Source organism: Falco rusticolus, chromosome 6 (assembly GCF_015220075.1).
Source record: "Falco rusticolus isolate bFalRus1 chromosome 6, bFalRus1.pri, whole genome shotgun sequence".
Lineage (NCBI taxonomy): Eukaryota > Metazoa > Chordata > Aves > Falconiformes > Falconidae > Falco > Falco rusticolus.
The window spans coordinates 74,863,435-74,887,949 of record NC_051192.1 but is presented as its reverse complement, the minus strand read 5'-3'; the positions used below and the strand labels follow the sequence as shown (position 1 = coordinate 74,887,949).

At 37.5% G+C, this 24,515-nt stretch overlaps 1 protein-coding gene across 4 annotated transcripts; it reads left to right on the top strand.

The window, feature by feature from the left end:
• The first annotated feature begins 646 nt into the window (after positions 1–646).
• Positions 647–23,025, top strand: LGSN (lengsin, lens protein with glutamine synthetase domain). 4 transcript variants are annotated; one of them, XM_037391001.1, is made up of 5 exons: positions 647–1,769; positions 4,936–5,125; positions 5,745–6,741; positions 17,090–17,268; positions 19,470–23,025. In XM_037391001.1, exons 2-5 carry the CDS (start codon positions 5,111–5,113, stop codon positions 20,667–20,669), a joined length of 2,391 nt encoding a protein of 796 aa, XP_037246898.1. In that variant the 5' UTR covers positions 647–1,769; positions 4,936–5,110; the 3' UTR covers positions 20,670–23,025. The 4 variants fall into 4 exon arrangements, with proteins under 4 accessions (XP_037246898.1, XP_037246899.1, XP_037246895.1 ...); XM_037391002.1 differs by lacking the exon at positions 4,936–5,125 and having other exon boundaries at positions 5,801–6,741; XM_037390998.1 differs by lacking the exon at positions 4,936–5,125.
• Positions 23,026–24,515: the final 1,490 nt, after the last annotated feature.

The window sequence follows — 24,515 nt, the reverse complement described above, 5'->3', positions numbered from 1 at the left end:
GTGTGGCTCCAGTGACTGCAATGAAGCTGCATTAATTCCCAGCAGTAGATAATTTGTTCCTGTGCCCTCTCTCTGCTCCTTCGCTGCCTGGTTACTTGGGGAGCAGGTGGGTAATGCTTTCCATCTATCAGGGGCAGGGGCAGGGAAAGCACTTGGACATGGGTATACTTGCTTTATGGTTACTGTTGTGTGAAGTCTTAAGAAGCATCTCCTGTTGATTTACTTCTAGTTTTTGAAATTCATTACTACACAAAAAGATTAATTAAACTTGACTGTACCAACCTGGGGCTGTAAAGGGTAACCTGGTAACCGCCAGAGTGGGCCAGAAGAGTTCTTCTGCACTTACTGTTTCGTAGCAATTGAAATACTTTTAAAACTGTGTTGATTTTTAAATAGAACTGGAAAGAAGTCTGAACAATGTGAATAATGTCACATGTCAACATCACTTGAACAATATTCTTAGCGTTTTTTTAGATTGGAAACCTTTTATTTCAGTTTTTAAACATTGTTTTACATGATAGAAAAAAAATTCAAACCTAAGTGAAGGAGTTTAACTCTTCATAAATAAAAAATTCAGCCAATCAAACCTTATGTAATTTTGACTTTTCTGTTTCACAAGTTTTTCTAATTCTTAGTTATACAGGATTTTGACATTTTGATGTTCTTTGCAAAATTAATCTTTTGTTCTTGAAAATTCTTTAGCAACAACTCAGAAGATCATCACAATTTGATTTCTTAACCATAACTTAAAATAGTGGCTAAAATAGGTTAATGATCTGAAACAAAAGAGAAAATGAGAATGTGACTGAGACCCCAGTACTGAAATTTGCTAAGTGTTTGCATCACTTTTTTGGGTAGCCAGTAATAGGAACGTTGGGGTTTCTTGTTGATTAGATATACAAAAGCTCCTGCTACAGTTGCATCTTGCCTCTTTCACCTTCCTCTCTGATAGAAATCCTTCTGCAGCTATTCATCTACGGTTACTCAGAGCATCTTTTAAACTAACTCCCTCTCTTCCTTTTTTCCCCTTTCAAGTGCTATACTGTGCATTTCTTTTTCTCATTTCCCTGTTTCTTTTTATCAATGTGTTTTTGAGAGAGGTTTATAAACCCATTAGTGTTTGCAGTCTTGCCTGAGGTCATGACACAAACAAAAAGTATGAGAAAAATAGAAGGTTCCCTCCTCAGCCTCTGAGTTTGCCTCGTAGAACATTACAGATATATTTTCACTTATAAAATCCTTCTAAGGCAAAAGTTCAAGAACCGCCTTGGATTTTCACCTGTGTTTCACACACCAGGAACCTCAGTGCTTATTATTCCTCCCAAAGGCAACACTTTGCATTTCCAAATGCTCTCAGCTTGCAGATTGGCATATTTACAGATGAACTGCCTTTTGGCAGTGCTGTATTTCATGGTATAGCTAATGTTCCACTTCAGAGCTTATATGAAGCCTAAAAGTAAACACAAACTGATGAAGAAAAATTGCTTTAGATGCATATACATTTTCTGTGTTACCACAAGATAGAAAATGTCTATGAGCTGTAGAAGCCTGATGGGATGCCAGAAGTGGCAGGTAATTGGGTTAAGTGGAGCAAGCAGTTTCATCTGCACAGTGCTGAAATACTCGCTTGCTGATACTGTCCTCTGTTCTCTCCTCTTCCTACATGCACGGTGCCCTAATATGTTGCTGTAATGCACGAGTGGAGCCCTTACGCTCTTGTGGATTGTCACAGACATCCAGACTCTTGTGCACCTGAAGTGATGCGGCGGGTAACTAGTGAATACAAGCAAAGCTGTTATTTGTATGAGTTGAGATTATCCATAATGGGAAACGAAGTTTGATCCACTCCTACTCTTCCTGCCTATTGTAGGACTGGTGCTGGTCCACCCCTACTGAAACCTTACCAGGCACAGACCCCCAGTGCAGGGGGGGCTGGTGTACCAGCACAAGTTGCAGCACTGGGGCAAGAAGTCCTGATGGAAATCAGAACTTGGGGGAGTACCAATACCTATCAGCGACAATTAACATCAGATACATCTTTAGAAAGAAAAATCTGAATCTCAGATTTGTGACATAATGTGGCCCACAGTGCTTAGATTTTGAAGCTAATCCTTCTGGCAGAAACATTTGGATCAACACCCAAATGTTCACTTACTAAGAAAGAGAAGCAAATTTCAGAACTTTCAAGACCTCTGACTTAGACTGCCAGTAACTGTATTTGAAAACAAGCAAAGAAAAAATGATGCTGAAACAGATGTTGGCCAGAAGAACTTTCTAGTAGTTTCAGTATCTCCTGTTACTGTTGCCACACAACACCAAAAATATAGGAACATTCAGCAATGAAATAAAATATTATCAGAACTTTTGCCATATTAGTGCCGTGCCTGTTTTGCTTTCCTTTCAGCACAGCAGGACACAGAGTTCCATGAAATTAAGTCATGATCTGTGCCCAGCTCACTTGCACTGGAACTCTTTCAAGCTGCTGTTTTACTTAATCATGCCTGTCTTCTGTAGAAAAAAAACTTACTAAAAATAAGAAGTTAAACAGATGATTTGTAAGTCCTATTTCCTGGATGCTTTCCCCTCTGCCCAGGTACTGGGCCCTTCCTGATGGTAGACACTACGTAAACAACTAGACAAGTAAAGCTGTGTCATAACTCGTGCATATAACTGCTTGAATATGAAGGGATGCTGTATTTGTACCTTGCAACAAATCTGTTAAGTCCGTTTAATTCACTGCAAAAAATACTGTGAACGATTTATAAATGAAAGTCCATAAATATCTGAGTTTATTTAGAAAAAAGACTCACTCTTCTGCACAAAATCACAGTGCGCCTCATGCTAAGGACCTTGAGTAATGCATAGGTTGACCTCTGTATAAATGTAACAGTTTCATTTATCTGAAGGTATAAACAACCAATGTGTGTGTTTGTGAGCAATGGGTGCAGTATTTCTTTCAGGTCGATGATCAAAATGCATAGTCTCAATTTCTTCATGGAAAATAAATCCTTTGTAGATGACTATAGACACACTAGTTATTAGAGTTCTAATGCAAATTAATGTTTCCATTAATAAATTTACAAGTGATGAATCCTTACCCTGCTCATGTCTATTCAAAGGAATTTGTTTTGGTAAGCATTATAATGTGGAGATGGTACCTTGTGTTCATGAAATCATTTAGAATGGTTAATTACATGAATAGGCAGTTTTCTGATGTATTGCTTTTGATACATGAACTGCTCTTTGACTTCAGTATACAGGTGTTATAAAAAAGGATGTGCTCACCTTTCCTTCAGTTATTTTACTGAATAGTTTTCAGAGATATACAATAGGGACAATGGGCAAAAACTGGGTCAAACATTAAAATTTTCAATAGTTATTTTTGAACACAGAGAGTAGGAATACGTTATAAAGCAGAAATGCAAATGGTGTTATGATTATGTTACCAGTTTCAAGTTTTTGAAAGGGAGCAAAAGAACTCTGAAAACTTCATAAAACAGAAATCAGGATATTTTAATGAAGGCAACCCCTGCCACAAAAGATATTTAAGAAAATATTTTTCATAAATTCATTAAACAATACATTTTTTAATGACTATGGCTTTTGTAGCTGGAACTCTTCTCTCCTTTCTCTCAAAAAATTAATTTTATACGTCTAGAAATTAAATGTATTGCCATTTTTATTTAAAAATTATTTGGGTTTTTTCCATTTGGCAGACACTGGTTCCTCTACCCCTACTGTTTCTCCCACAGCTTCATTCATTTTCTTGTATTACTAATGGAGGTGTTAAAATTCTCCATTTAATTGTCCATTATAAGCAGGTTTTGTTTCCTTCATTATTCAGGGAAGTTCCTCCATTACATTTATATTCCAGAATGATGTAGGAATCAGGTCTATTCTGCATGGGGGAGTATCAGCAATACACCCAGAATTATTTTATGGGGTATTATAGGGTGTGTTATGGTAATAAACCAAAGCCTTTAGATGAAGAAACAGGTTCATTAAAAACTGAGTGCTAAAACTGGGGTAAGCAAGGATTTCTGTTGTAAATGAGCCAGTCAGACTGTGTTTGACTGCAAGTGGGCATCACAAGCATGTCACTGTCAAGATACGTGCACGGGAGTTACAGGCACAGAGTGGATTATTCTGCCTATAGAGCTGGTGGCCAGCTGCCTTCCACACTGACAGCAATGCCCCAGCGGGCTCCCAAAGTAGCTGTAAATACAACATGTCACAGAAATTTAGAGCAAGAGGGAGAGAGGAAAGAAATACTTCTGTGCTAGGAGAAAATTTTTGGACTAAATAATGATAGAAAATAACATAATGAGAAAACAGGGAAAACAGTGAGGAATAATATAGAATAAGGGAGGTGTTAATGACCTTAAAGGAAGTCACACAACCGTTCCTTTCCATATGCACATGAGACGCTTCTGCCTTTTCTTCTACGTGCTTTTGTCTGTCAGCAGGAACCTCTTTTGCCTTATCTAGACAGGCATTCACTTTGCTTTTGTGCAGATCCCTACTTCTTCTGGAAGTTCAGAAATTGGAGGGAGTACAGATTATTGCTTTGTGGAAAAGGTAAAGAATGGTCTCATGCAGAGGATATCTTTTGATTTCCCAGTCTTTTTACAGGTGTTAATTCCAGCCCAACCCAAGAAAATCAAGGACTGCTGGTTAAGTTAGAAAGTCTTAAATATGTGCTTGAGAAGATAATCATAAGCAATGTAACAGTCTGTGATTGGCTACGGAGTGATTTATATTTTGGTTAAACCATATGGTGGGGCCTGTTTTAAGACATTGTGAGATGGAGAATTCAATGCCTACCTTGATAATTTGTGAAATAATTAATCACACACAACATTAAAATCTCTGCTTTTTTTTTAAATTTGCATGTATTTGATTTTGATTTTCTGTCCTTTTCCCTGTCACCATCAGATTAATCACACTTGTGGTAGGTTCAGGATACTCAGGAGGGACGATGATCCAGACACTTCTTGACATTCTTTGGGACCATGGAAGCAGATTAATTTTTGTAGCTTCTTTTTACACCTTCTCCATGTTTTCATCTGTTTAAAAATCTGCTCCCAGCACTACAATATAAATCACACCAATGCCATATATAAAGGTAAACATCATCTTCTGGTTCTTTCCTGTTTACACATTCAAATATGGGGTTTTTTTGGTCCTTTTGACCACTGCCCTGGAAGTTCAGTTATTTGGCCACATTAGATCCACAAATTCCTTTAAAAGCTGTTTATTTTCAGGTTTCAGTCCCCATACTTACTAAGAGTTACCAGTGTTCTGTGTTTCAGGGCAGTTAGTTTCTTTTATATATACAAATGTTTTTAATATGAGCAAGAATATACTTAAATGTAGCCATTAAAATAATTTTTTTCATATTTAAAGGGCATGTGCTTGACAAATGATGTCACACAGTGTACGTCTTATATTTTTATCTACTAAATCTAAGATATTATGAAGAAATATCTACTAAATACTAAATATATTATGAAGGCATATTCACCAATTTTGTTCTAAAACATAAGAAAAAGAATCCTGTGAGAGCTTTTTAAATCAAAATACTGACCCCCAATTTGAGGATCAGTAAGTGTCCACAGAGACCTCCATCAGCAAGAAGTAATGGAAGTGCTACAAGGTAAAAACAGCTGGTGGTTGTACTCCATTGCCATGTTCTGTTTCATTCATGCATGTTATTTGGTTGTATATTTTATTGCTGGTTACAGAACACATCTGAAAGTGACAATGATGAAGTTGATGGCAACAATATATGTGGTTTCAGAAAGAAAAAGGGAGTCAAAGGTCCTACAAAGTACATTCCTCCTTTAGAAAATGAGAAGATGGAGCTGTCCCACACCTCAAAAATCCCAGATCCTTGTCCACTTCAAGGAACCACCAGTTCCTCAGAACCACCATCAGACCAGTCTCTTCAAAACCCAACTGGTTTCCCTCCAGTACAAAAGGACAGAAGAGGTCTTGACGGTTCCCACACTGGCAGTGACATGGAAGAAGACATGTCTGCAGAAACACGAGAAGTCCAGGAATATGCTGACACTGGGAAAAGAAAAGCAGGAAAAATACACAAGGAAATAAATACACCAGCTAAAACAGAGCAGCCCACAGGCGTGCAACCTGTGAGGAGCACAGGGAAAGCTGGGTGTGCGGAGGCAGTGCGCAGGGGAGAGGGCAGCAAGAAGGCAGAGAGTAAGCAAGAAGAACAGGGTGCGATGCAAGAAAAAGATGTCAAGTTTCATGTGGCCAAGATGGGTGCCCTGGGCAGTACTGTGACCGCACAAGGGAGCGGTACTGCAGAGTCCTTCACGGGGGCCCCTGACATTTCTAAACGAAGTCTGCAAGAGCTGAAAAATCTGCTGAGTGAAGGTCCTCTGCCTGCTTATGGGCCCCATTACAGTGGCAAGACAGGTGGCACTTTTTCTCAGAAAAATCTGAAGCCCCGGGAGAAAACAGCTGACAAGCAGGGCCGGCCCTTTGAGGCTTTTAGTCCCCATTTTGGAGAGGAGAATCAAAAATACCACAGCTTCCACAAGGAGGGAGTGGGGCAGCAGAACAAACCTCTCTTGGTCCTCAGCTCTGCCGGGTCGGATCAGCAGCAACCAGCGGGAAGTGATGTGGATCAACTGATTCTGGGACTACCAGCAGCTTCTACACGTGCAGAAAACACAGCTCCTGATATTCCGTTCGAGCCCTCTGCAGGCCATGCCGGTAAGGATATTTAAACATCACCTGATGTCCTGTTAAAAAAAATATTTCTGTTGTTTTGTGGGGTTTTGTTAAGCTGCAAACTTTAGTCAGAGCTAGCACATGAGAGAATTGATACCTGCATTTTCTGTGTGATTGGGATGGATCAGATGTTGTACTTTACATCTATGCGACCTTTTTTTTTTTTAAAAATAAGGCATTTATGAATCCCAGCTGCCTGCCCAAAACTGCCACACACAAGTGGTCATGTCTTTTTCACTGAAACTGAAATATTTTGTCATTTAAAGTGAGCACAGGCAACAGTTCCCAAAAGTCAGGTAGACACTGCAAAGCTCTGATGGCATCTGGGCTCCTTAAAATTTCCTTTTTGTTAACATTTCCAGCAGCGGAAATTGCTGCCTTGTAGGGATGATGTTTTCAATTATCTGTCCTATGAGATGACTGGAATGTACAACCATCTCATATAAACTGTAGGGGAAGAAAAGCAAATGAGGCAGAGAACTTCCATTTACCTTCATGCTGTTCAGTAAGTCCATTTTGGAAGTGTTTACAGAGCCAATTAATTGCTACTAATAGGCTGAGATTTCTTTGAAACTGTAAAAGCTATACTTCTGGGCTAGCTGGATCAGCAAACTGAAAGCTACTATTAGCTATGATAATGTAATGGGCTTTAGCAGTTTGTTGTTTTGTGCCTATTCCAGGAAAATCAACAATTTGCTGGTGGAATAGTTATCAGATTAATAGATTTCCAGGAACATCAGGCTAAGATCATACTATCAGCTTTTCAGGATCTACATTTTACCCTTACATCAGACCCTCTGTATCTCACTGGTACAAGATATATGAATCTCTTGATAAAATACCTTGTCCATCATTAACTATGTAATAAAATATAATAATAGCAATTAAATTTTTACAACAGTATTAAGTTATCCTGCTTTTTTAAATGTCTCCTTTCAGGTGGGTAGAAATATTGCTTTGCATACTCTGGAAACAGACAATTTGAATATATCAGGTGTTGTTAGCTACAGCAGGATTTCTTAGTATGGTGTTACCCGATTTGAACAAGTCCAAACAAGAAAATCCATGAACATTATCTGTGCTAACTCATGGCACTGCATGAGAAATATAAAGCTTTGAAAAGATACTTCATGCTCAAACGACTCTCTATTCATGTCTATCAGAATAAAGAGGTTAGAGGATTATTTCTTAGCCTAAATTTGATGCTGTTCCCTGTCCAGATTACATTGGTTTTCCACATTGCTTAAAGGCTGGTGAAATGCATTGACAAATTTAGATTACTACTGTTTTCTTTTTGTCTGCAAACCCAGCAAATGTATTTTAAAATACAGGAATAATTATTCTTTGTCATAATACCATTTACACGGTACAGGGAACTGATAAGATTAATTGCAGATCCCACAGGGAGGTTTCAAACCACTTTTAGTCACTTAAAGTGAAGTGCCTAATCCAAGTTTATAACCTGTTCGGTAGGAAAAGGTAGACATTTTGGCTCTGAAGAGATATTAGGCGTTGATGAAAATTGACCTCTGAAAGTGGGCATTTCTTTCCACTCAGTAGGGACGAATTCCCATGATGATTAGTTTAGGTTATTTGCCTAACTCTGACATGCCTAAAGCTACCTTGGGTTAGTCCTACTCTGCATCACTGGCAGTAACGAGACCGTAAGAGAACTGTGGATGAGAACTGTGAAGGAAGGTGGGGGAAAGCTGTTTTAGCTCATCAGAAACATATCAAAACCCAAAAGTTTAGGAATCTCATGAGGTTTGGATTCTATTTTGTGCTGACCAAACAAATTGTAAGGCTCAGTCTGTGTTACTACACAAGTAAAGGGAATGCACAGAAATATTTCTACTTATTTAGAAATACATGTGTTTGAAATTTAATTTTTTGAATACCTTCAGTAACTTAAGAGCAGAAAGTTTTAAATGAAATTCTGCACTCTTTAGTGAGCTGTTGAATAAACAGTATTTCCTTGCTGCCAGTGACAATTAAGGCTGATAAGATAAAAGCATAAATATTTAATTTTTATAACTAAAATATTATCTTAAATATTTTAAATATTTAAATATTAAATATTTACTTACCAAAGTGCCTGAAGTCTTGGATCTAAACATATTTCAATACTGAGTAGATCTGAAATGCAGCCTCTTGTAGTTCACAGGTTTTCAAATATTTGAACTTTCTCAAATCAGAAATCTTGTTCCAAAATGTTTGGGAAAATTACAAGAGGTTGTATTTCAGATCTACTCTGTGTTGAGATATGGCCAAAGCAGGAAGGCACCTTATTGTTCTAAAAGTACACAGTTAGGGGATAATCTCTAGAGGTCAGCAGCAGAAAGGCTAAACATACAGCTGAACTTTAATGATTCAGTGTAATGCAGAGGACTGAAATCCAGTCATGGTAGTTATGTGGTTAACATCTCTCTAAAATAATAACTCCATATATTTTTTCCAAAATTCTGATTGGAAATTGTGGAAATATTACTGTATGTGCATTCTGTCCATTGCTTGTCAGCTCTTTTGTAAAAGAAGTGCTTGGACATGGGGAAAAAAAAAAAAGAAAAGAGGCAGACATGCAAGATACTTGGTTCAGTATGAAAAGTATTACTTGGATAGTGCCAGTGAAACTGGAGCTGAACCTAAAGCTCTTTTAATCTAATTCATCCCCATGGAAAGATATAAACTGAAACATGTAGTTAATTAGGCAAATCTACTGACTGCACTAACATGAATTTAGGAATTTTATTTGCATAACTATATGTGATAATGATGTGCACTTCTGCAAATTGGTATGTAGTCGTTAATAATCTGGTGTTTCTTAAACTGTTCAGCACTTGCATTCTTGGGAGACCAAGAGGGATTATTCCAAACAGTAAAGATTCAGATGAAATTTCAGATAAAAATTCAGATGAAATAGCATTAGTAGTGTAGTGTAGTATAGTGTAGCGGCAAAGAAATAGAAATGTTCTTCTGGAGCTGTAAGTGGACAATCAGGAGACATAAGTGGACACTTCATATTCACTGCCTCTGCAGTCATTCCTGTGGAATAACCACATCTTACACTGGCGATTACTTAGGACTATGTTTTTCACTTGCTACTCTTCTCTGCTTTTATTTTATGTAATCTGTGCTGTTCTTGCACCTTTCCTAAAGTGAAAAAAACTGAAGCCATATTATTCCTTTGTATTCCTTCCTCATCTCCTATCTGTAGTTCAAGAATTTTTTTCTAATATTTCTTTTTCAACATTTTGAACTCAACTTGAACATATCAGGGCTGAAGCTCAGCTACTTTCTAAACCTTCTTGATTACCCTTATGTTCTGTTGCAAAACCCATCATATTTTCTGCCTATTTCTTTCCTTTTCCCTCTGAACTGAGCTGTATACAACTTACTACTTTTTTTTTACCTCACAAGCTGTAAGAGCAGCTATTTTTCTTTAAAGCAAATCAAAACTCTTGAGTCCTTTATCTTCCATACCAACAGCTGAAATCTTCCTGCTCTGTGACTCTGTATGATTTTCCATTTTTCCCTTCAATCTATACAAAATAAAAATGCTAAGACAACACTTCCATCCTATCTTTCTGGTCTATTTTGTCCCCTTTTGGGTGAGATCCAACTTATCTGTTTCTGGTTCCTGTATTCACACAGTAATTCTTCCTACCCATTGGAGACGCATACTTTCTTTCTATTAATAGTGAAAGGTTGCCAGAATAATTAGTTTAGACATATGTAAGTGAAATGCATTCCGTTTGATGTCTCTGCCAGCTGCTTCACTTTCTACAGCATATTCAAGAAGAGTTTAGTCTTTACCTTCAATACTGTGCAAAATCTTCCTTTCCCTAGATAACCTTGCTTCCCATTTAATGAGGCACTCTCACTCATTCTCACTTGAACTTTTTTTAATTAGATGAAACATTTCAGACCAGAAGGGGCTACCTAGCTTGCAATAGTGTATACCTCTGTTCATGCAACTATGCTCGGTGATTCCTTCCTTAAATCCAGATTTTCTGTTTGCGTTTGAAGGTAGGCATGCCACATATGATCCATCATATTTAGGATTACTAGTTAGATAGTTCCAGTGGGTATTACTCACCTTAATTTTTTTTCAGACACCTGCATATTTTGATTTCAAATCCTCTTGCCTAGGTGGAATATTTTCTAACCTTCCTACAAAATTATGGTAATTTTCTCATTCAATAAAGAAAAGCCATTTTTATAAAACACCGTGGAAGATTGAAAAATATGGATGATTTATTTTATCTTTCATCTATTGAGAAATAAAGTCTTATTTTCTATTTGATTCTTAATGATGTAGCTCCTCTGAGAAGCTGTGTCATGTTGTTGTCATACAGTTTGGAAAGAATAATTCATGGATAATTGAAGCTGTTCATTGGTCTCTGAATTAGATATAAAAGTTAACAAAAAAGCGCTGAACTTCTCCATGACCATATCAGTAAAAAAGCCTTCTTCACAGTTAAGATCAAGAAAGCAGACTATCAAGAGACAAAGAAATGGATGGAAAAAAGTTTGAAAGTATCAGTATCGAACAGATCAGGAAAATATTTTTACTGTCTCCTATGCTTTGATAAGTTTCTGGTATGCTTACATATTTATTCCCATAAGGGGTTAGTGGTCTTGTAGAGAGGCAAAAATATGAGGTAGGAAATAACTTTTTATTTACTTTACTGCAGAAATCAAATACTTTACTGACCTATCAGTAATAATTTTTGGCAAAACTGTTTTTGGGTGAAACAGAAATGTAAATTATATAATGTTTTCAAATGAAAATGCCTCTGATCACTATTCATATCAATAGTACTATTCAAATGTAACCCAGTACTTATGTCCATGTTCATGTTAAAAAACAGATGGGAATAGAAAAGAGAGGTTTCTAATATTACCACTAAAAATTATATCTGGCATAGGAAAAGCTGTCATAGAAGGGCTGAGAAATAGAGGCTCTTAATGTTTGCAGAGAAATGGGAGAGCACTAATTAACATGCTGTACAAACAAAGTAGACTGGCTGTTCTTAAATACACAAATAAAAGTCCTGTAAGGAAGAGCAGATGTATTTAAATTAGCACTGACAGGAATTTCCATAGGACTCAGAAGAGTGTAGGTGTTGATTACCCTGTAGGACTCACTGCTAATGGATATCAGCAGCACCATGTATTCGTTTTCATAAAGGGAGTCAATATTCATATAGATCATCAGAGCCCTCATGTGGTGGGTTGACCTTGGCTGGGTGCCAGGTGCCCACCAAACCGCTCTGTCACCGCCCTCCTCAGCAGAACAGGGTTGGAAGAAAATAAGATGGAAAAAACCCCCTTGTGGGTCAAGGTAAAGGCAGTTTAATGAAACAACAGCAAAATTTGTGCATGTGGAAGTGAAGGAAAAACAAAAGACGTTATTCTCTGCTTCCCATCAGCAGGTGATGTTCGGCCACTTCCCAGGAAGCAGGGCTTCAGTGCATGTAGCAGTTGCTCTGGAAAACAAATGTTGTAAATAACAAATGCCCCCCTCCCTGCTCCTTTCTCTTAGCTTTTATTACTGAGTAGGCGTCGTATGGTATGGAATATCCCGTTGGTCACTTTGGGCCAGCTGTCCTGTCTATGTCCCCTCCCAAGATCTTGCCAACCCCCAGCCTAGTGGTGAGAGGGGGGAGGCTGGAGAGGCAGAGACAGCCTTGGTGCTGTGCGAGCACAGCGCTGTGGGGGCTGCTATGGGGCTCAGCCAGACCCAATACACCTCAGTATTAGATTTCCAAGGATGAAGAAGAAATTAAGACAACTTTGGATATTAACCCTTCTAGTCCTAGCAACAAGACCACCTTTTCAGTAAAGAACTGCAAAACCCATCGTTCTCTTTAGACAGATTCTTTTGCAGGGAACACCTCGCCTTTCCTGTTAATAGCCAGTGCCCAAGAGAGCTCTAGAGTGACGAAATGATGCCTTGACTGGCATACCAATTGCTATGCTCGCAAGGGTTTTTATTTCCCTACCACACTGAGACAGTACCAGGTGCCACAGCGTGCCTCAGAGCAGAGGGATGTGTGGTCCGGTGTGGGACAGGCGTGCCCAGACTTCATCTCACGGGACAGGAGGGTGAGCAGCAGCGGCGTGGCTGCAGCAGGGTCGTGTCAGGAGGGAGCATGGCTGGTACAGCTGGTGCTGCTGGAGAGGCAGTGGGAGGAAGATGCTGGGGAAGAACTGATGGAAACATGTCTCTTTTTCCAGGGCATGATTTGTACCTGGAGTCTACCTGCTGGTGTCTGTTGTTACTGCCTTATGTTACATTGGTGGTCATGTTTCTCGGTGAAGAGTTTCAATATTGCTACATTTTTCAGGTCAGCCTGTTCGTGTTATTGTCAACTCCCTGGAAACAGGTAGCACGTTCTTTTCATTTCATCAGTTTGACACAGCCACCTCTTATAGAGCTGAGAAATTGTTTGCTTTAGATGCGGTGTGATCTAATAAGGGACCATGGGAAAGGATTTCTTTGAACAAGCAGATAAAGACAGATTGATCTGGGACATGCACTTTCTTCTATTGTTGCACTTTTCTATTGCTGAGAAGATAAAGCTGATGTTAACCATTTGTTGTAGCCTTATGTAAGCTGCCTTCAGCAATTTGAATGATTTCAATATTAATAACCCAAGAGTGGTGCCACTCTTCTGCTAGAAATAATAATAAACCCTATAAAATTTGTAGATTTTTTGGTAATATATTTAGTTCTGTGTTATTAATAATTTTTAAATATGTAAAATAATTTCTTTAAATTTGCAGATAATTTATACTGCTTACAGAAGAAAAATGAGTAATACTAATTGTTTCTCAGTGGTAACTTAAATGGGAAATACACATCGAACCATAGAAACACAAACATAATGTGCTTTTCTGTTTACTACTGATTTGATATAGATATCTAAGGATCTGTATGTACCATTCTGCTTTAAGAAAGATGGCCAGTCTGGATTTATATTTGATTTTAAACTGAAAATCTGAAACAAAATCTGAGAAAGTTGTGAAACTTACGTTCATGTTTCCACAAGTAGATTTTCTGAAATGAAAATAACAATGCCAGTATTTCTAGAGGCCCAGAGAGCTAGGGAAACAGTTACACTCATGAACACAGTCCTCCCTCATAAGCATGTAAGAACTTTAGACTGTGTATCTAAGTCAGCTAGACCTGTCTAATACTTACTTATTAGCTACCTTATCTCTAGTAACTAATGCTCTGGATAATGACCGTAAGGACTGGGAAAGGACAGAGTACTCAGTTCCTTAGTATACCTTTCCAAACTTTAGCCATCACTGGTTTCACAGACTTAGTTTGCCCATGATTTATGTAGCGGCTATCAAGAAAATACATTTTGGGACTTGTGCTGGAGAAAAGTAAGTACTGTCAGTAGTTATTTCACTAAAGATTATTTAAGAAGCAGATCCCTTTTTATATTTCCAAAATCAGAGGTATTAAGTTATGATATTTCTTATCTACCATACAATTTACAGAAATTTATTTCAATGGGAAAGATAAGCTGCAAATGATTTAAAAGATGAACTTCCTCTAAAAAGTGTGTGAAAGCTGCAGGAGTGTTTTTATTGATCCTAACAGATTTTGGATAAAGGCTATGGTAAATGAATAAGTATCTGTCTTTTGACTAGTGGGCTGTCTAGACTGGTATATAACCTAATTTTACACTAATACTAGATCAATATATAAATTTTATTCTCATCATTTAAAAGTATCTGTCATTAATCATAACAAGTCCAAGTGGAGAAGACAAATTCTTGCTTCTTCAATTTCATTTGTGCTTGCTTAGTGTTCTTCAAAAACATTACTTTAGAGGAATATTCTGTTACTTGATGTTATTTCAAATAATCTAGTCCTGTATTAATGCATTTATACAAATATCTTTAGCTTGAAGATAATAGATATATACAAAATTCGGAAAACTACCTACCACTGGTAGATTTTTAAATTAAGTGTATTTGTAGCTGTACTTTTTAAATAAATCCATGCATCATTAATATGAATGCATATCACATTTGTGTTTTTCTAAGATATTGATTTTATATCACTTATGTCTCTTAGGAATACCAATCTAAAGAATTACTTAGGTCAGAGTCGAAGTTGTTGTTTTCATGTATTATATGTTTTTATCTGGAAAATATTTGTTCAGTAGATGCAAATTTAACAGGTAACATTTTGGGGAGTTATAAGAAATACTTGCAAAATGTACATCAAAAGTACAATGTTCTGATGTCAAGGGTTGCCAGTCAAACTTTACTTTGAGTAATATGAAGACATAAAAATCTCTGTGTGATAGGTAGACAGGAAACATCTACCGTCTTTGCACAGGACATTAAACACGTGTAGAATAAGAGGTGGACCACTGCTTTTACAAAGGCAAAAAGGCTTTTTACTTTTTTACTCAAGCTTCTGTCCCTGGAGTTGAAGAAAATGCTACTCACTGTAATCTGTAGGAAGTTTTTCAGAATAATTTAAAATTCTATTAATCTAATATATAGCCACAGTTTATTATCTGTTAATAAACTTCTAATTGATGGTCAAGTTCATAAAGAGGTCGTATCTGCTAAATGGAAGTAAACATTTGCGTTGTAAAACAACGTTATGGGATGACTGAAGTGGTATTCGAATAGCTGTTACTGGGATGACATACACAAGACAAGGCCAGTTTACATATCTCCCCTGCTTGCTATTGTGTTTTGGCAGCATCTCTAGCAGAGTGAGTGTCACACAAAATATTTAAACAGGACTTCCTCATGTAATGTATATCTTGTCAAGGACATAGTGCCCTAATGTTCATAGAAGACACTGGAAAAAAGCTGTTTCCATAAGCAGCTTACAGCTGAAGCAGACCAAGGGGAAATATGTCATGAGAAGAAGTGGATGTGACAAAATTATTCTTTTCTTGCTTCTACCTTTTTGATTTTTGCTGTATTTTCCTATAGACTCTTACATTTACTTAAAATTTTGTCCTGTGCTTTCACCTGTCATTCCTCAGGGAACACTGTTGTTACTTAACCTCTTCTACTTTACTGACCTAAAGCACCCTTGTCACCTCCTTGCCATCTGAAGCTGGAAGATGCAAAGGTTTTGAGGAATCTGTGACTGTGGATAGATTTGCTGTCTTCTCAGGGAATAACCAGACAGCCTTGTGCTGGGTGAGCTGGAAAGCCTCCTTACAGCCTCGCAGCTGGCGGTCCTACTAGCCCCAAAGGAGAGGTCAAAAAGATGTGTGTGTGCCTGCTGGCTACTGCTAAAGGAGGTCTGCTCTAGTTTGGGTAGTTTGGTTCTGGAGAGATTGGGAGTGCTCCCACCACCCTTTGCTGTGCCTCAGCATGAAGCTTTTAACTTCCACTTGAAGGGTGGTGGTGAATGGTTGCTGTTGGTGATCTTCCATTGTAGATCTGAATGTTCTGCAAAATTTCATCTGATCATATTCTCAGGAAGAACGGAGGAATTTCCTCCTAGAAATGCAGAAAGAAATATTTTTTCACATTTTTTCCGTATCTTAATATAAAATTTTACCCTTGGTCTATTTAGTTTATTGTGCTAAATGGAAATTAATCTCTTATGTAGTCTAACTTGAATAATAACAATACATAGTAAAAAGAAAAGCAAGCTGAAAGATAGGGAGGTTTGTGAGATGAAGTCACTATGCCCAGCTCTTTGCTCCATGCCAGAAGTTATACTCAGATGTTACTGCTTTCATGCCAAGAAGTTTATACAGTCCCACAGCTGCTGTAATACAGTTAAGAAGACAACACTTTAACAGAAAATGAATAAATGTATAAACTTCTCTTAAAAGTCTGCTGCCTGTGGTGGAGGAGACTGCAGTCCTCCTCAGGAGGTCTTGAGAAAGGTTTAGTAGAAGATAAATGCCCTTTTTGTCGTGTTTCTGTATCCATGCACTTTTCAAAGGCATTGAAGAAATATATCATCTGAATTCTATCAGCTTTCAGTGGGAAATAGGTATCCAGCTGCCATTTGTCCTCCTAAAAGCACCCAATGAAGCAGCTGAGGTATCCCTCAGAAATTCCTGACTTTACTACATGATTCCCCTGTGTTCTCTTGAAAAAAAGTTTATCAATCATTCAAAAATCCAAGGGATTTTGTACAGGTCCTCAGGGGGAAAAAAAGTGTGTTTATTTACAAAAATGTTTCATGATCCATATCTTTTCCTTATTTTTGTTTTTACACTCCATGTCACAGTTTCCCACTATTGCACTTTTTAGGAGAACAGCCTGTATTCCAGCACTCATTATTTTGTTTGACGTGAGCATTCCTCTTCACTTATAGCATCCAGCAGAGAGTCTGATGTAAACAGCCTCGGAGGTCCAACTCTCCTTCACCTGTTCTCTCATATTGAATTTATTAAGCAGCAGATGGCCAGGGACAACGTACAGTTTGTCAGATTTGAATCGATAGACCTCCATGGTGTGTCAAGATCAAAGAATGTTCCTTCTCGCTTTTTTCACGTAAGTTTTCTGGTTTCTAGCTGTACCTTTATGTTTTCATGGCCCTGTCCTTAACCTATATTTTTTCCATAGTGCAGGGAGAAACCCAAACTTAGAACAAATTATCTGTTCCCTCCACTTGTTCCCAAGGGATCTGGACTTTTTTTCATTACTGCTATCAGCTATTTCTCTGTTCCCTCAAACAGTAACCTAGTTAAATAAGGCCAGTAATTTCAGTTTTTTGTACTTCTAATAATCTCTTCCCTCAGAATTATCTTTTCAGATTTAATCTATTATAAGGATTTTGTTCTACTGAACATCAGTAAATTGCAAAAAGAAAAGAATAAACACTGAAAGAAAGAAAATGACTGAATGAAAATCACTTTAGTTATGAGAAATTTTATAGTCATCAATCACAATAGAAAATACCGTTGGGTTTCATGATGACTGAATAGTAATATTTGCCATATTAATGATTCAGGAAATAAGAATCAAATTAGGAAGCAGTCCTCACCATGTGTATCCTTGATGAATCAGCCTTTCCAGTATATTGCTTGTGTGATACTTCATGTGCGTAACTACAACATACTTTCACTTCACATATCACTACGAATATTTTTAAGCTTTACTGAGTGATCACAAAAAAAAATGTTGAGCACTTTTGTTTCAAATTCCTTTTGAAGTCTAAGCTGTATTTTGTTATTTCTCTTTTAGATGTTGCTAAACTGCAACTCTGTCATCTAGATAAAATTTTCTCTCTCTGTTGTCATTTGGATTTTATCACAATGGACTTTCAGTAATTTAGGTTTTTGTGAGGGGCTGTAGGTTAATTGTAACTTCACTTTCAGCTGCTATATCAAATTGCAAATGTCTAGATTAACTTGTTCAAAGACAGCTTTTGTGTTTACCTTACCATCTAAACAAATTGGAACTTTGCATGGCAGTCTATATTTCTGGACACTAAAAAGATGTGTATGCATGTACACACACACACGTATGCATACAGAGCAACTGAGAGTAATTTCCTTTTTTTTGGGGGGGGGGAGCATAAGGGTTTGGGGGAGGGAGAGGTAGTACTATAGGGTAATCATCTTCAACACCTTTTCAGTATCAAAGGGACATCTTAGACATCTTGGAGCAGTATTCACCATATTGTGCGGTTTTGGTTATGTGTCACACAAGCAGAATCACTACCACTAAACTACCACCTACTTAAGAGAAGGTGGACTTGATTTATGTATTTATTTTACGAGAAGCTACCATATGCAATTTGAGGTATTTCAACAATTTTCCATCTGGATAGGCGAAATTTTGTTTTTTTCTACTCTGAGCTTGCCCCTTCCTAGGTTTGTTCTGTCTCCCCTGCTCACTCCGATGGTGATCCTTTCCCTTAGAAGAATAAAGGTAAGATGTAAACATAAGCCAAATTTCACTTGGTAGAACTTGGCATAATTGCAGTTTTCATCAGCTAAAGGTTTGAATATATGGTAAGTTGTAAAGGTGCCTGTTTGAAGGTAGACGGTCCTCCCCTGGGGTTCTACCTACATTTCATTTGTGTAAGCTGAACCTCTGTCTTCAAATGGGGAAGGACAACTATGGGTTTATCCTGTTTACTATACAGGGGAGCACCGGAACATTAGAATAATTTCTCATGTGGAAGTGCTTCCCTGCCATTTTACCCCCAGAGTTATTAAGTCCAGAAAGTGAGACTTTTCAGTTAAACTGTGCATCTGAAAAGCAGTGAGGTATGTGTTAATGGCATTTAAAGAGAAGACACAACCTGAATTCATATTGCCATGAGTCTTGTGTGGCCACTTGGATATATGTTAAGGAAATACTCAGAGGATATGGAAGCCTAGTAGAGTATAGATATGTTTGACTAGCAACTTTTGTACCTAACTGGTGATGTCCATAATTGTATAAAGACCATGCAAGAATAAGTGTTGAACATTTGCTTATTTTTTTATGGCAACTTAAAAATCGGTCATTTGGGATACTTGATGCCAGGGTTTTCATACCAATCTTGTAGAAGGTTGTTCTGCTTCATAACGACACAGAACTGGCTGTTGCTCTCCACTTCGGTGATCACTGCATTTTAGTGTTCTTTCAGGAAAAATACTATGATTCTTACTAAGAATCTGAGTTTTATATATTTTACATACATAAAAATACCATTCAGTTCTTTTCTCATTTGGTAATCTGTGATTCTGCTCTGTGTTTAGGAGAAAGCAATTCACGGTGTTGCCATGCCCAGAAGTTATCTTGAGCTGACATTGAATCCTAAAGATAATGAATTAGATTACATAAATGCAACCAATTTTAATTGTGACATAATCCTGAACCCTGATTTATCAACGTTTCGAATATTACCCTGGACTGAGCAGACGGCAAGAGTGATATGTGATTCCTTCACCGTGCTGGGCAACCCGCTAATGACCTCGCCGAGGCACATTGCCAAGAAACAGCTGAGCCAGCTTCAGGACAATGGTTTTTCTCTGCACTCTGCCTTCACTTATGAATTTTGTATTTATGGCATTACTGAGGTTGTAAATTCGAAGACAATATCCTTTCCTGCAGCCACGATACTAAATAACCATGACCAGACTTTCATTCAGGAGCTCATTGAAGGAATGTATTATGCTGGTGCCAACATTGAAAGCTTTTCTTCTTCCAGTGGGCCTGGGCAAATGGAGATCACTTTTCATCCAGCATTTGGCATAGATGCTGCTGACAGTGCCTTCACATTTAGAACAGGCATTAAAGAGGTAGCTAAGAAGTATAACTATGTGGCTAGCTTTTTCTCAGAATCAGGTTTCTACAATTCAGGGGCTCTTTCACATAGCCTGTGGGATTTGAATGGCCAGAAGAATTTGTTTTCTGCTGGTTATGGAGTTGGGGAGCTCTCAGATATTGGAAAAAATTGGTTATCGGGTCTCTTGGCACACACAGCAGCTATCAGCTGCTTGATGGCTCCTACCACCAGCTGCCGTAAGCCTTATTCTAAATACAGTAAAGAATCAAAAGAGACTGTAAATGCAAAATGGGCATATAATGATAACAGCTGTGCCTTTAATGTCAAATGCCATGGTGGAAAAGGCACTCAGATCGAGAATAAATTAAGTTCTGCTACAGCAAATCCCTACCTGGTGCTTGCTGCCACTATTGCTGCGGGTCTAGATGGAGTGAAGAGAGGTCTTAGGTATGATGATATGCTCCAAGAAGAAAATCACACTGCTGACCTGAAACATTCCTCAGTCCCTCTGAAACTGGAAGATGCTCTTGTTGCACTTGAGAAAGATTCATGCATTAAGGAAGCATTAGGCGAAACTTTTATCCGATACTTTGTTGCCATGAAACATTATGAGTTAGAAACTGAAGAAATGGATAGTGAAAGGAATAAATGCCTGGGTTATTTTATTTAGAAGGAGCACTCTTCTGTAGTGATGCCGTGTAAATGCATACAGTGAATGGCTAAGAATCTTGAAATTAGTAAATATATTTTAAAATGTTTTTAATGCTTTGGGAATTTCCCTCTCTCCTTTGTATAGTACATGGTGACTTGACTGCATTTTATTGTCCATGTACATTCAGGACAGTGCAAAGCTGATACTCATAAAATAACTTCAACAGGCTTTTAAAAAACATTTTTTTTTTTCAATTTAAGTGAACAGACTTGCTGGTGAAAAGAAGGAAAGAGGTGAAACGAGCATCTGTACATCTGTAATGGGACTGTGCAAAGTGCAGAGAAGTAGGAATAATGGGGGTAGGGCAACGGGACAGGAGAACTGGTGAAGGAGGAAAATTTCTTGTTCAGCATGGTTATGGGATTTCTCCCAGACTATCCAGTAGCTGAAGGGTGGCTAAACCAGAAGAATCTGATAAACCAGGCTAGAATGATGAACACTGCAGAAAGAGGGGCAAAGGATTGTGGCTGTAGAACCTGAGGTCCAGGAGAGGGATTATAAAATAATCCATACATCAGGAATTCTGCTGCTGAATGAGGTTTGCAAGAATTATGGTGAATAACGATACTACAAGAAATCAAATGGTGGCTTTAAGAGGGAATTGTTCATAGAAAGCCAGGAGTATAAGGCCACTGTGCAATAAAAAAGGAGCTGGTATTATGTCTGTTTTGATAATTAATGGGTTAGTGCAGAGTTGTACTGCAAATGAGGAAAAAAAGGGCAAAGAAGCCAGAGAACTAAGAGCTCCAACTGAACTTTATTGGGAAACCTAATGTTATCAAGGATGAGGAAGATGACAGTGAAGAGAGGAACAGAAACATAAAACCAAAAAGAACAAGTGAAGATGTGAATTCAGAGACTGGCAAACAGTGGCTAAAGCAGAGGAAGAGAAGACTCATCATAAAATTAGAAATGGCAGCTGGTGTAAAGAAAAATAAAGGTTTTGGAATGGCAAGAGGTGGGTTTTAGATGTGTTCTCTGTTTTCATTACTGTTGCCACTGTCATCCTTTGCTATTAAAGATAACCCTCGTTTCATACCCCACCTCCCCATGAATTGTGATTTCTGATGTTCTTTATCTTGTCACAATATTTTGATCTATGTGTAGGAAAGTGTGAGTGAAAGTGTTTAGTCATCATTGCAGTAAAAATAAGATTCAGCCAATGCCTCTGTCAACTTGCAGAACTAGGAGGTGTGAACAGAAATGTGCTAGTTGCCTACTGATGGATCTTCCACTCTTCCCCTATGGAGTATTGTACTTGAAATGTATTTGCCTGGTACACAAACACTTTCTGTGGAATTCCAAAGAAGAACTCACTTTATACTCAGGTAGCAAGAGGGAATAAATAATCTAAGAAAATATGATAAATGCATTCCCTTGTTTCAGTCTGTGCTTGGTGGGTGGATTTGCTTCCCTCCTTTACTCATCTGACCCATTTTTTTTTGGGTGCCTCACCTCATGAGACTGTTTTTCTTTGTTCCAGGCTGATTTACATTGGTCAGTTCTAGCCTTGCATTTAAGCTGAACTTCCCATTCTGAAAATATGCCTCTCTTTTGCTGCCCTACAACTTTTTCAGGGGCTCTGGGAATCTGTGTGTCTTCTGACCTGTCTCCTGTCTTCTTCTGGTTGTTTCCCACTCTCATCCTCACAAGCTCCTGGCAGAAGACACCCATAAAAATTCTTTCCTTGCTCAGACAGCTTACTTATTATACTCATTATTTAGTCCCAACAGTCACATGGGTTAAGAGCTATTCCTTGGTTCTTCATCTGGCAAGGATGTACTAAAGCACAACACTGCATGTATGACGTGTGTTAATGTGGTTGATAGGATTTTTTTATGGTAGTAAATACTTTGGCTAAGTAAAGCTATACCAGAAAAGGCTATGGAACATGTCTTAAGCTTCTGCGGTCATAATGATTTTAATTTCAAAGTTTATCTAGAAGTTGATCTCAAAATAGAAACACATTCCCACACCAGAGTTTCCAAAATCCAGTTTTAGATCTGTATCTGCTTTTCACAAATTATTCTTTAAAAATAAAGCATATTCAACAAAACATGAGTGAACTCAGTCTTCTCAATGAAATACCTTATAAAATTGAGTTACATGGCTCTTTCAGTTCTTTTGGGACTTGGATAAGCCTACCCTGTCATAACACTGACCACATTTTGAAGTTGAAAACAGAGAAGATATTTAAGTTCACTTTCTACATTGTACTTCTGGACCTGATTATAAGGATGGCAAAATGAATGAAAGAATCAGATAACAAAATGTATTTTTCTCTTAATTTTGTATATGTTAGTAGGATGCCATGCTACTTACTTATGACAATTTTCAAACAATTATTTTTGTGTGGGTTTATAAGGCACTTTGTGGTTTGTCTTGGATTTATATTTATCTGTCACTCTGTACAGTCACTTTTAAACAGAAAATATATAATGGACTTCCGTAACTGAGTTTAATGAACATGAAGTTCATTATTTATACTGTATGTATTATCCATATTGCTTTTGTATCACAGCATTGAAGAAATAACAACAGATCTAACCCTTGTGTTGTATATGTCCAACTATCTGATTAAATTCAGTTAAAAAAAACATTATTTAGAAATAAAAAATGTCTGGAGCTGTTGTTCTACAGGTTATCTTATAGCAAGGTAAGATAAATCTACATGTATTTTTAACTGGTCCTCAATGACATAGGTTCTGAAAAGGCAGTGACTAGACTATATGATTAAATAAAAAAATGTCATGTTTCTGGCAAATCAATGCCCCCATCAATGCCCCATTCCTCCCCCCCCCCACCCCCCCCACCCCCTTCTTTTTTTAATAGAAGTTTCACAAATGCAGCTTGAAGCTAGTGTGTCCTAAATTTTGGTCGATATTTTGTGCGATACTGGTTCAATACTGGTTCCTAAATATGTTCTATATAATAAAAAATAAAATAACTCCAATTCTGTGGCAAAATCTAAAAAATATATCATAGTAAGCAGTTACGAACTTTTGAAGTCGAGTGCATCCCCAAACAAATTTTCTTGCATATTCTTCAGAAATGCAATGAGAAAAGAAAACTACTTCACACTGCTCAGTTGAATTTAATTCCTATTGAGTGCCATATGGCTGACATTTCATCTTGACGTGTTGTCTGAAAATACTCTTCACTGTTCTACAGGTCCAAGATCAAAGTCTTGAGCATGACTAGTTTTGATAAGCTAACTTAACTTGTGCAGTGTTATAAATTAAAAAAAAAAAGATAAAAGAAAAAAGGCATTTGAATCTGTAGTTTTACATTAGCTCCTGCTGACTTTCTAGGATGCTGTGTGTCAGATGTTAGAAACCTTATATAAGAATTTTTCTGATATTAATAAAGCATCTTTTAATCCTTTCAGCTTTAAGCAGACTATAAATTTATATCTTTGTTGAGAAGATAGTACTACTTTTGACATTGTGCTATGATGTGATTGCTTTTTCTACATGTTTGTCCTTGCTGGGCCTTGGTTCCACAACATACAGAAGAATTACAAGGAACATCGCTATAAATCCAATCCTAACTTACAAGAGGTGGCTTTTGCAATGCCAGCATGGTAAAGGCATTATGGTAGTTTGCAATTTTGATTGCAGATATGCAGATAAATAAAGTTGCTAGGCCTAGCTAAGCTTTTTGATCAATACCATTAATAATCATTAAATAAACATTCCCTCAAAATAGTGAAAGGATTTTATTCTTTTTTTAACAGGGAAAAGTTAGAAAACATTTTTGTAATTAACAACTAGGGTATATAGACTTTTATGGAAGGCTATTCCA

What these genes read in the sequence shown, in the direction of transcription:
- LGSN (XM_037390998.1), top strand. Translation starts at nt 1,692, where the DNA reads ATGCACGAGTGGAGCCCTTACGCTCTTGTGGATTGTCACAGACATCCA. An exon ending in CACCTGAAGTGATGCGGCGG is followed by an intron (nt 1,770 to 5,744) that starts GTAACTAGTGAA and finishes TGCTGGTTACAG; the next exon opens with AACACATCTGAAAGTGACAA. An exon ending in TTCCTTCTCGCTTTTTTCAC is followed by an intron (nt 17,269 to 19,469) that starts GTAAGTTTTCTG and finishes CTCTGTGTTTAG; the next exon opens with GAGAAAGCAATTCACGGTGT.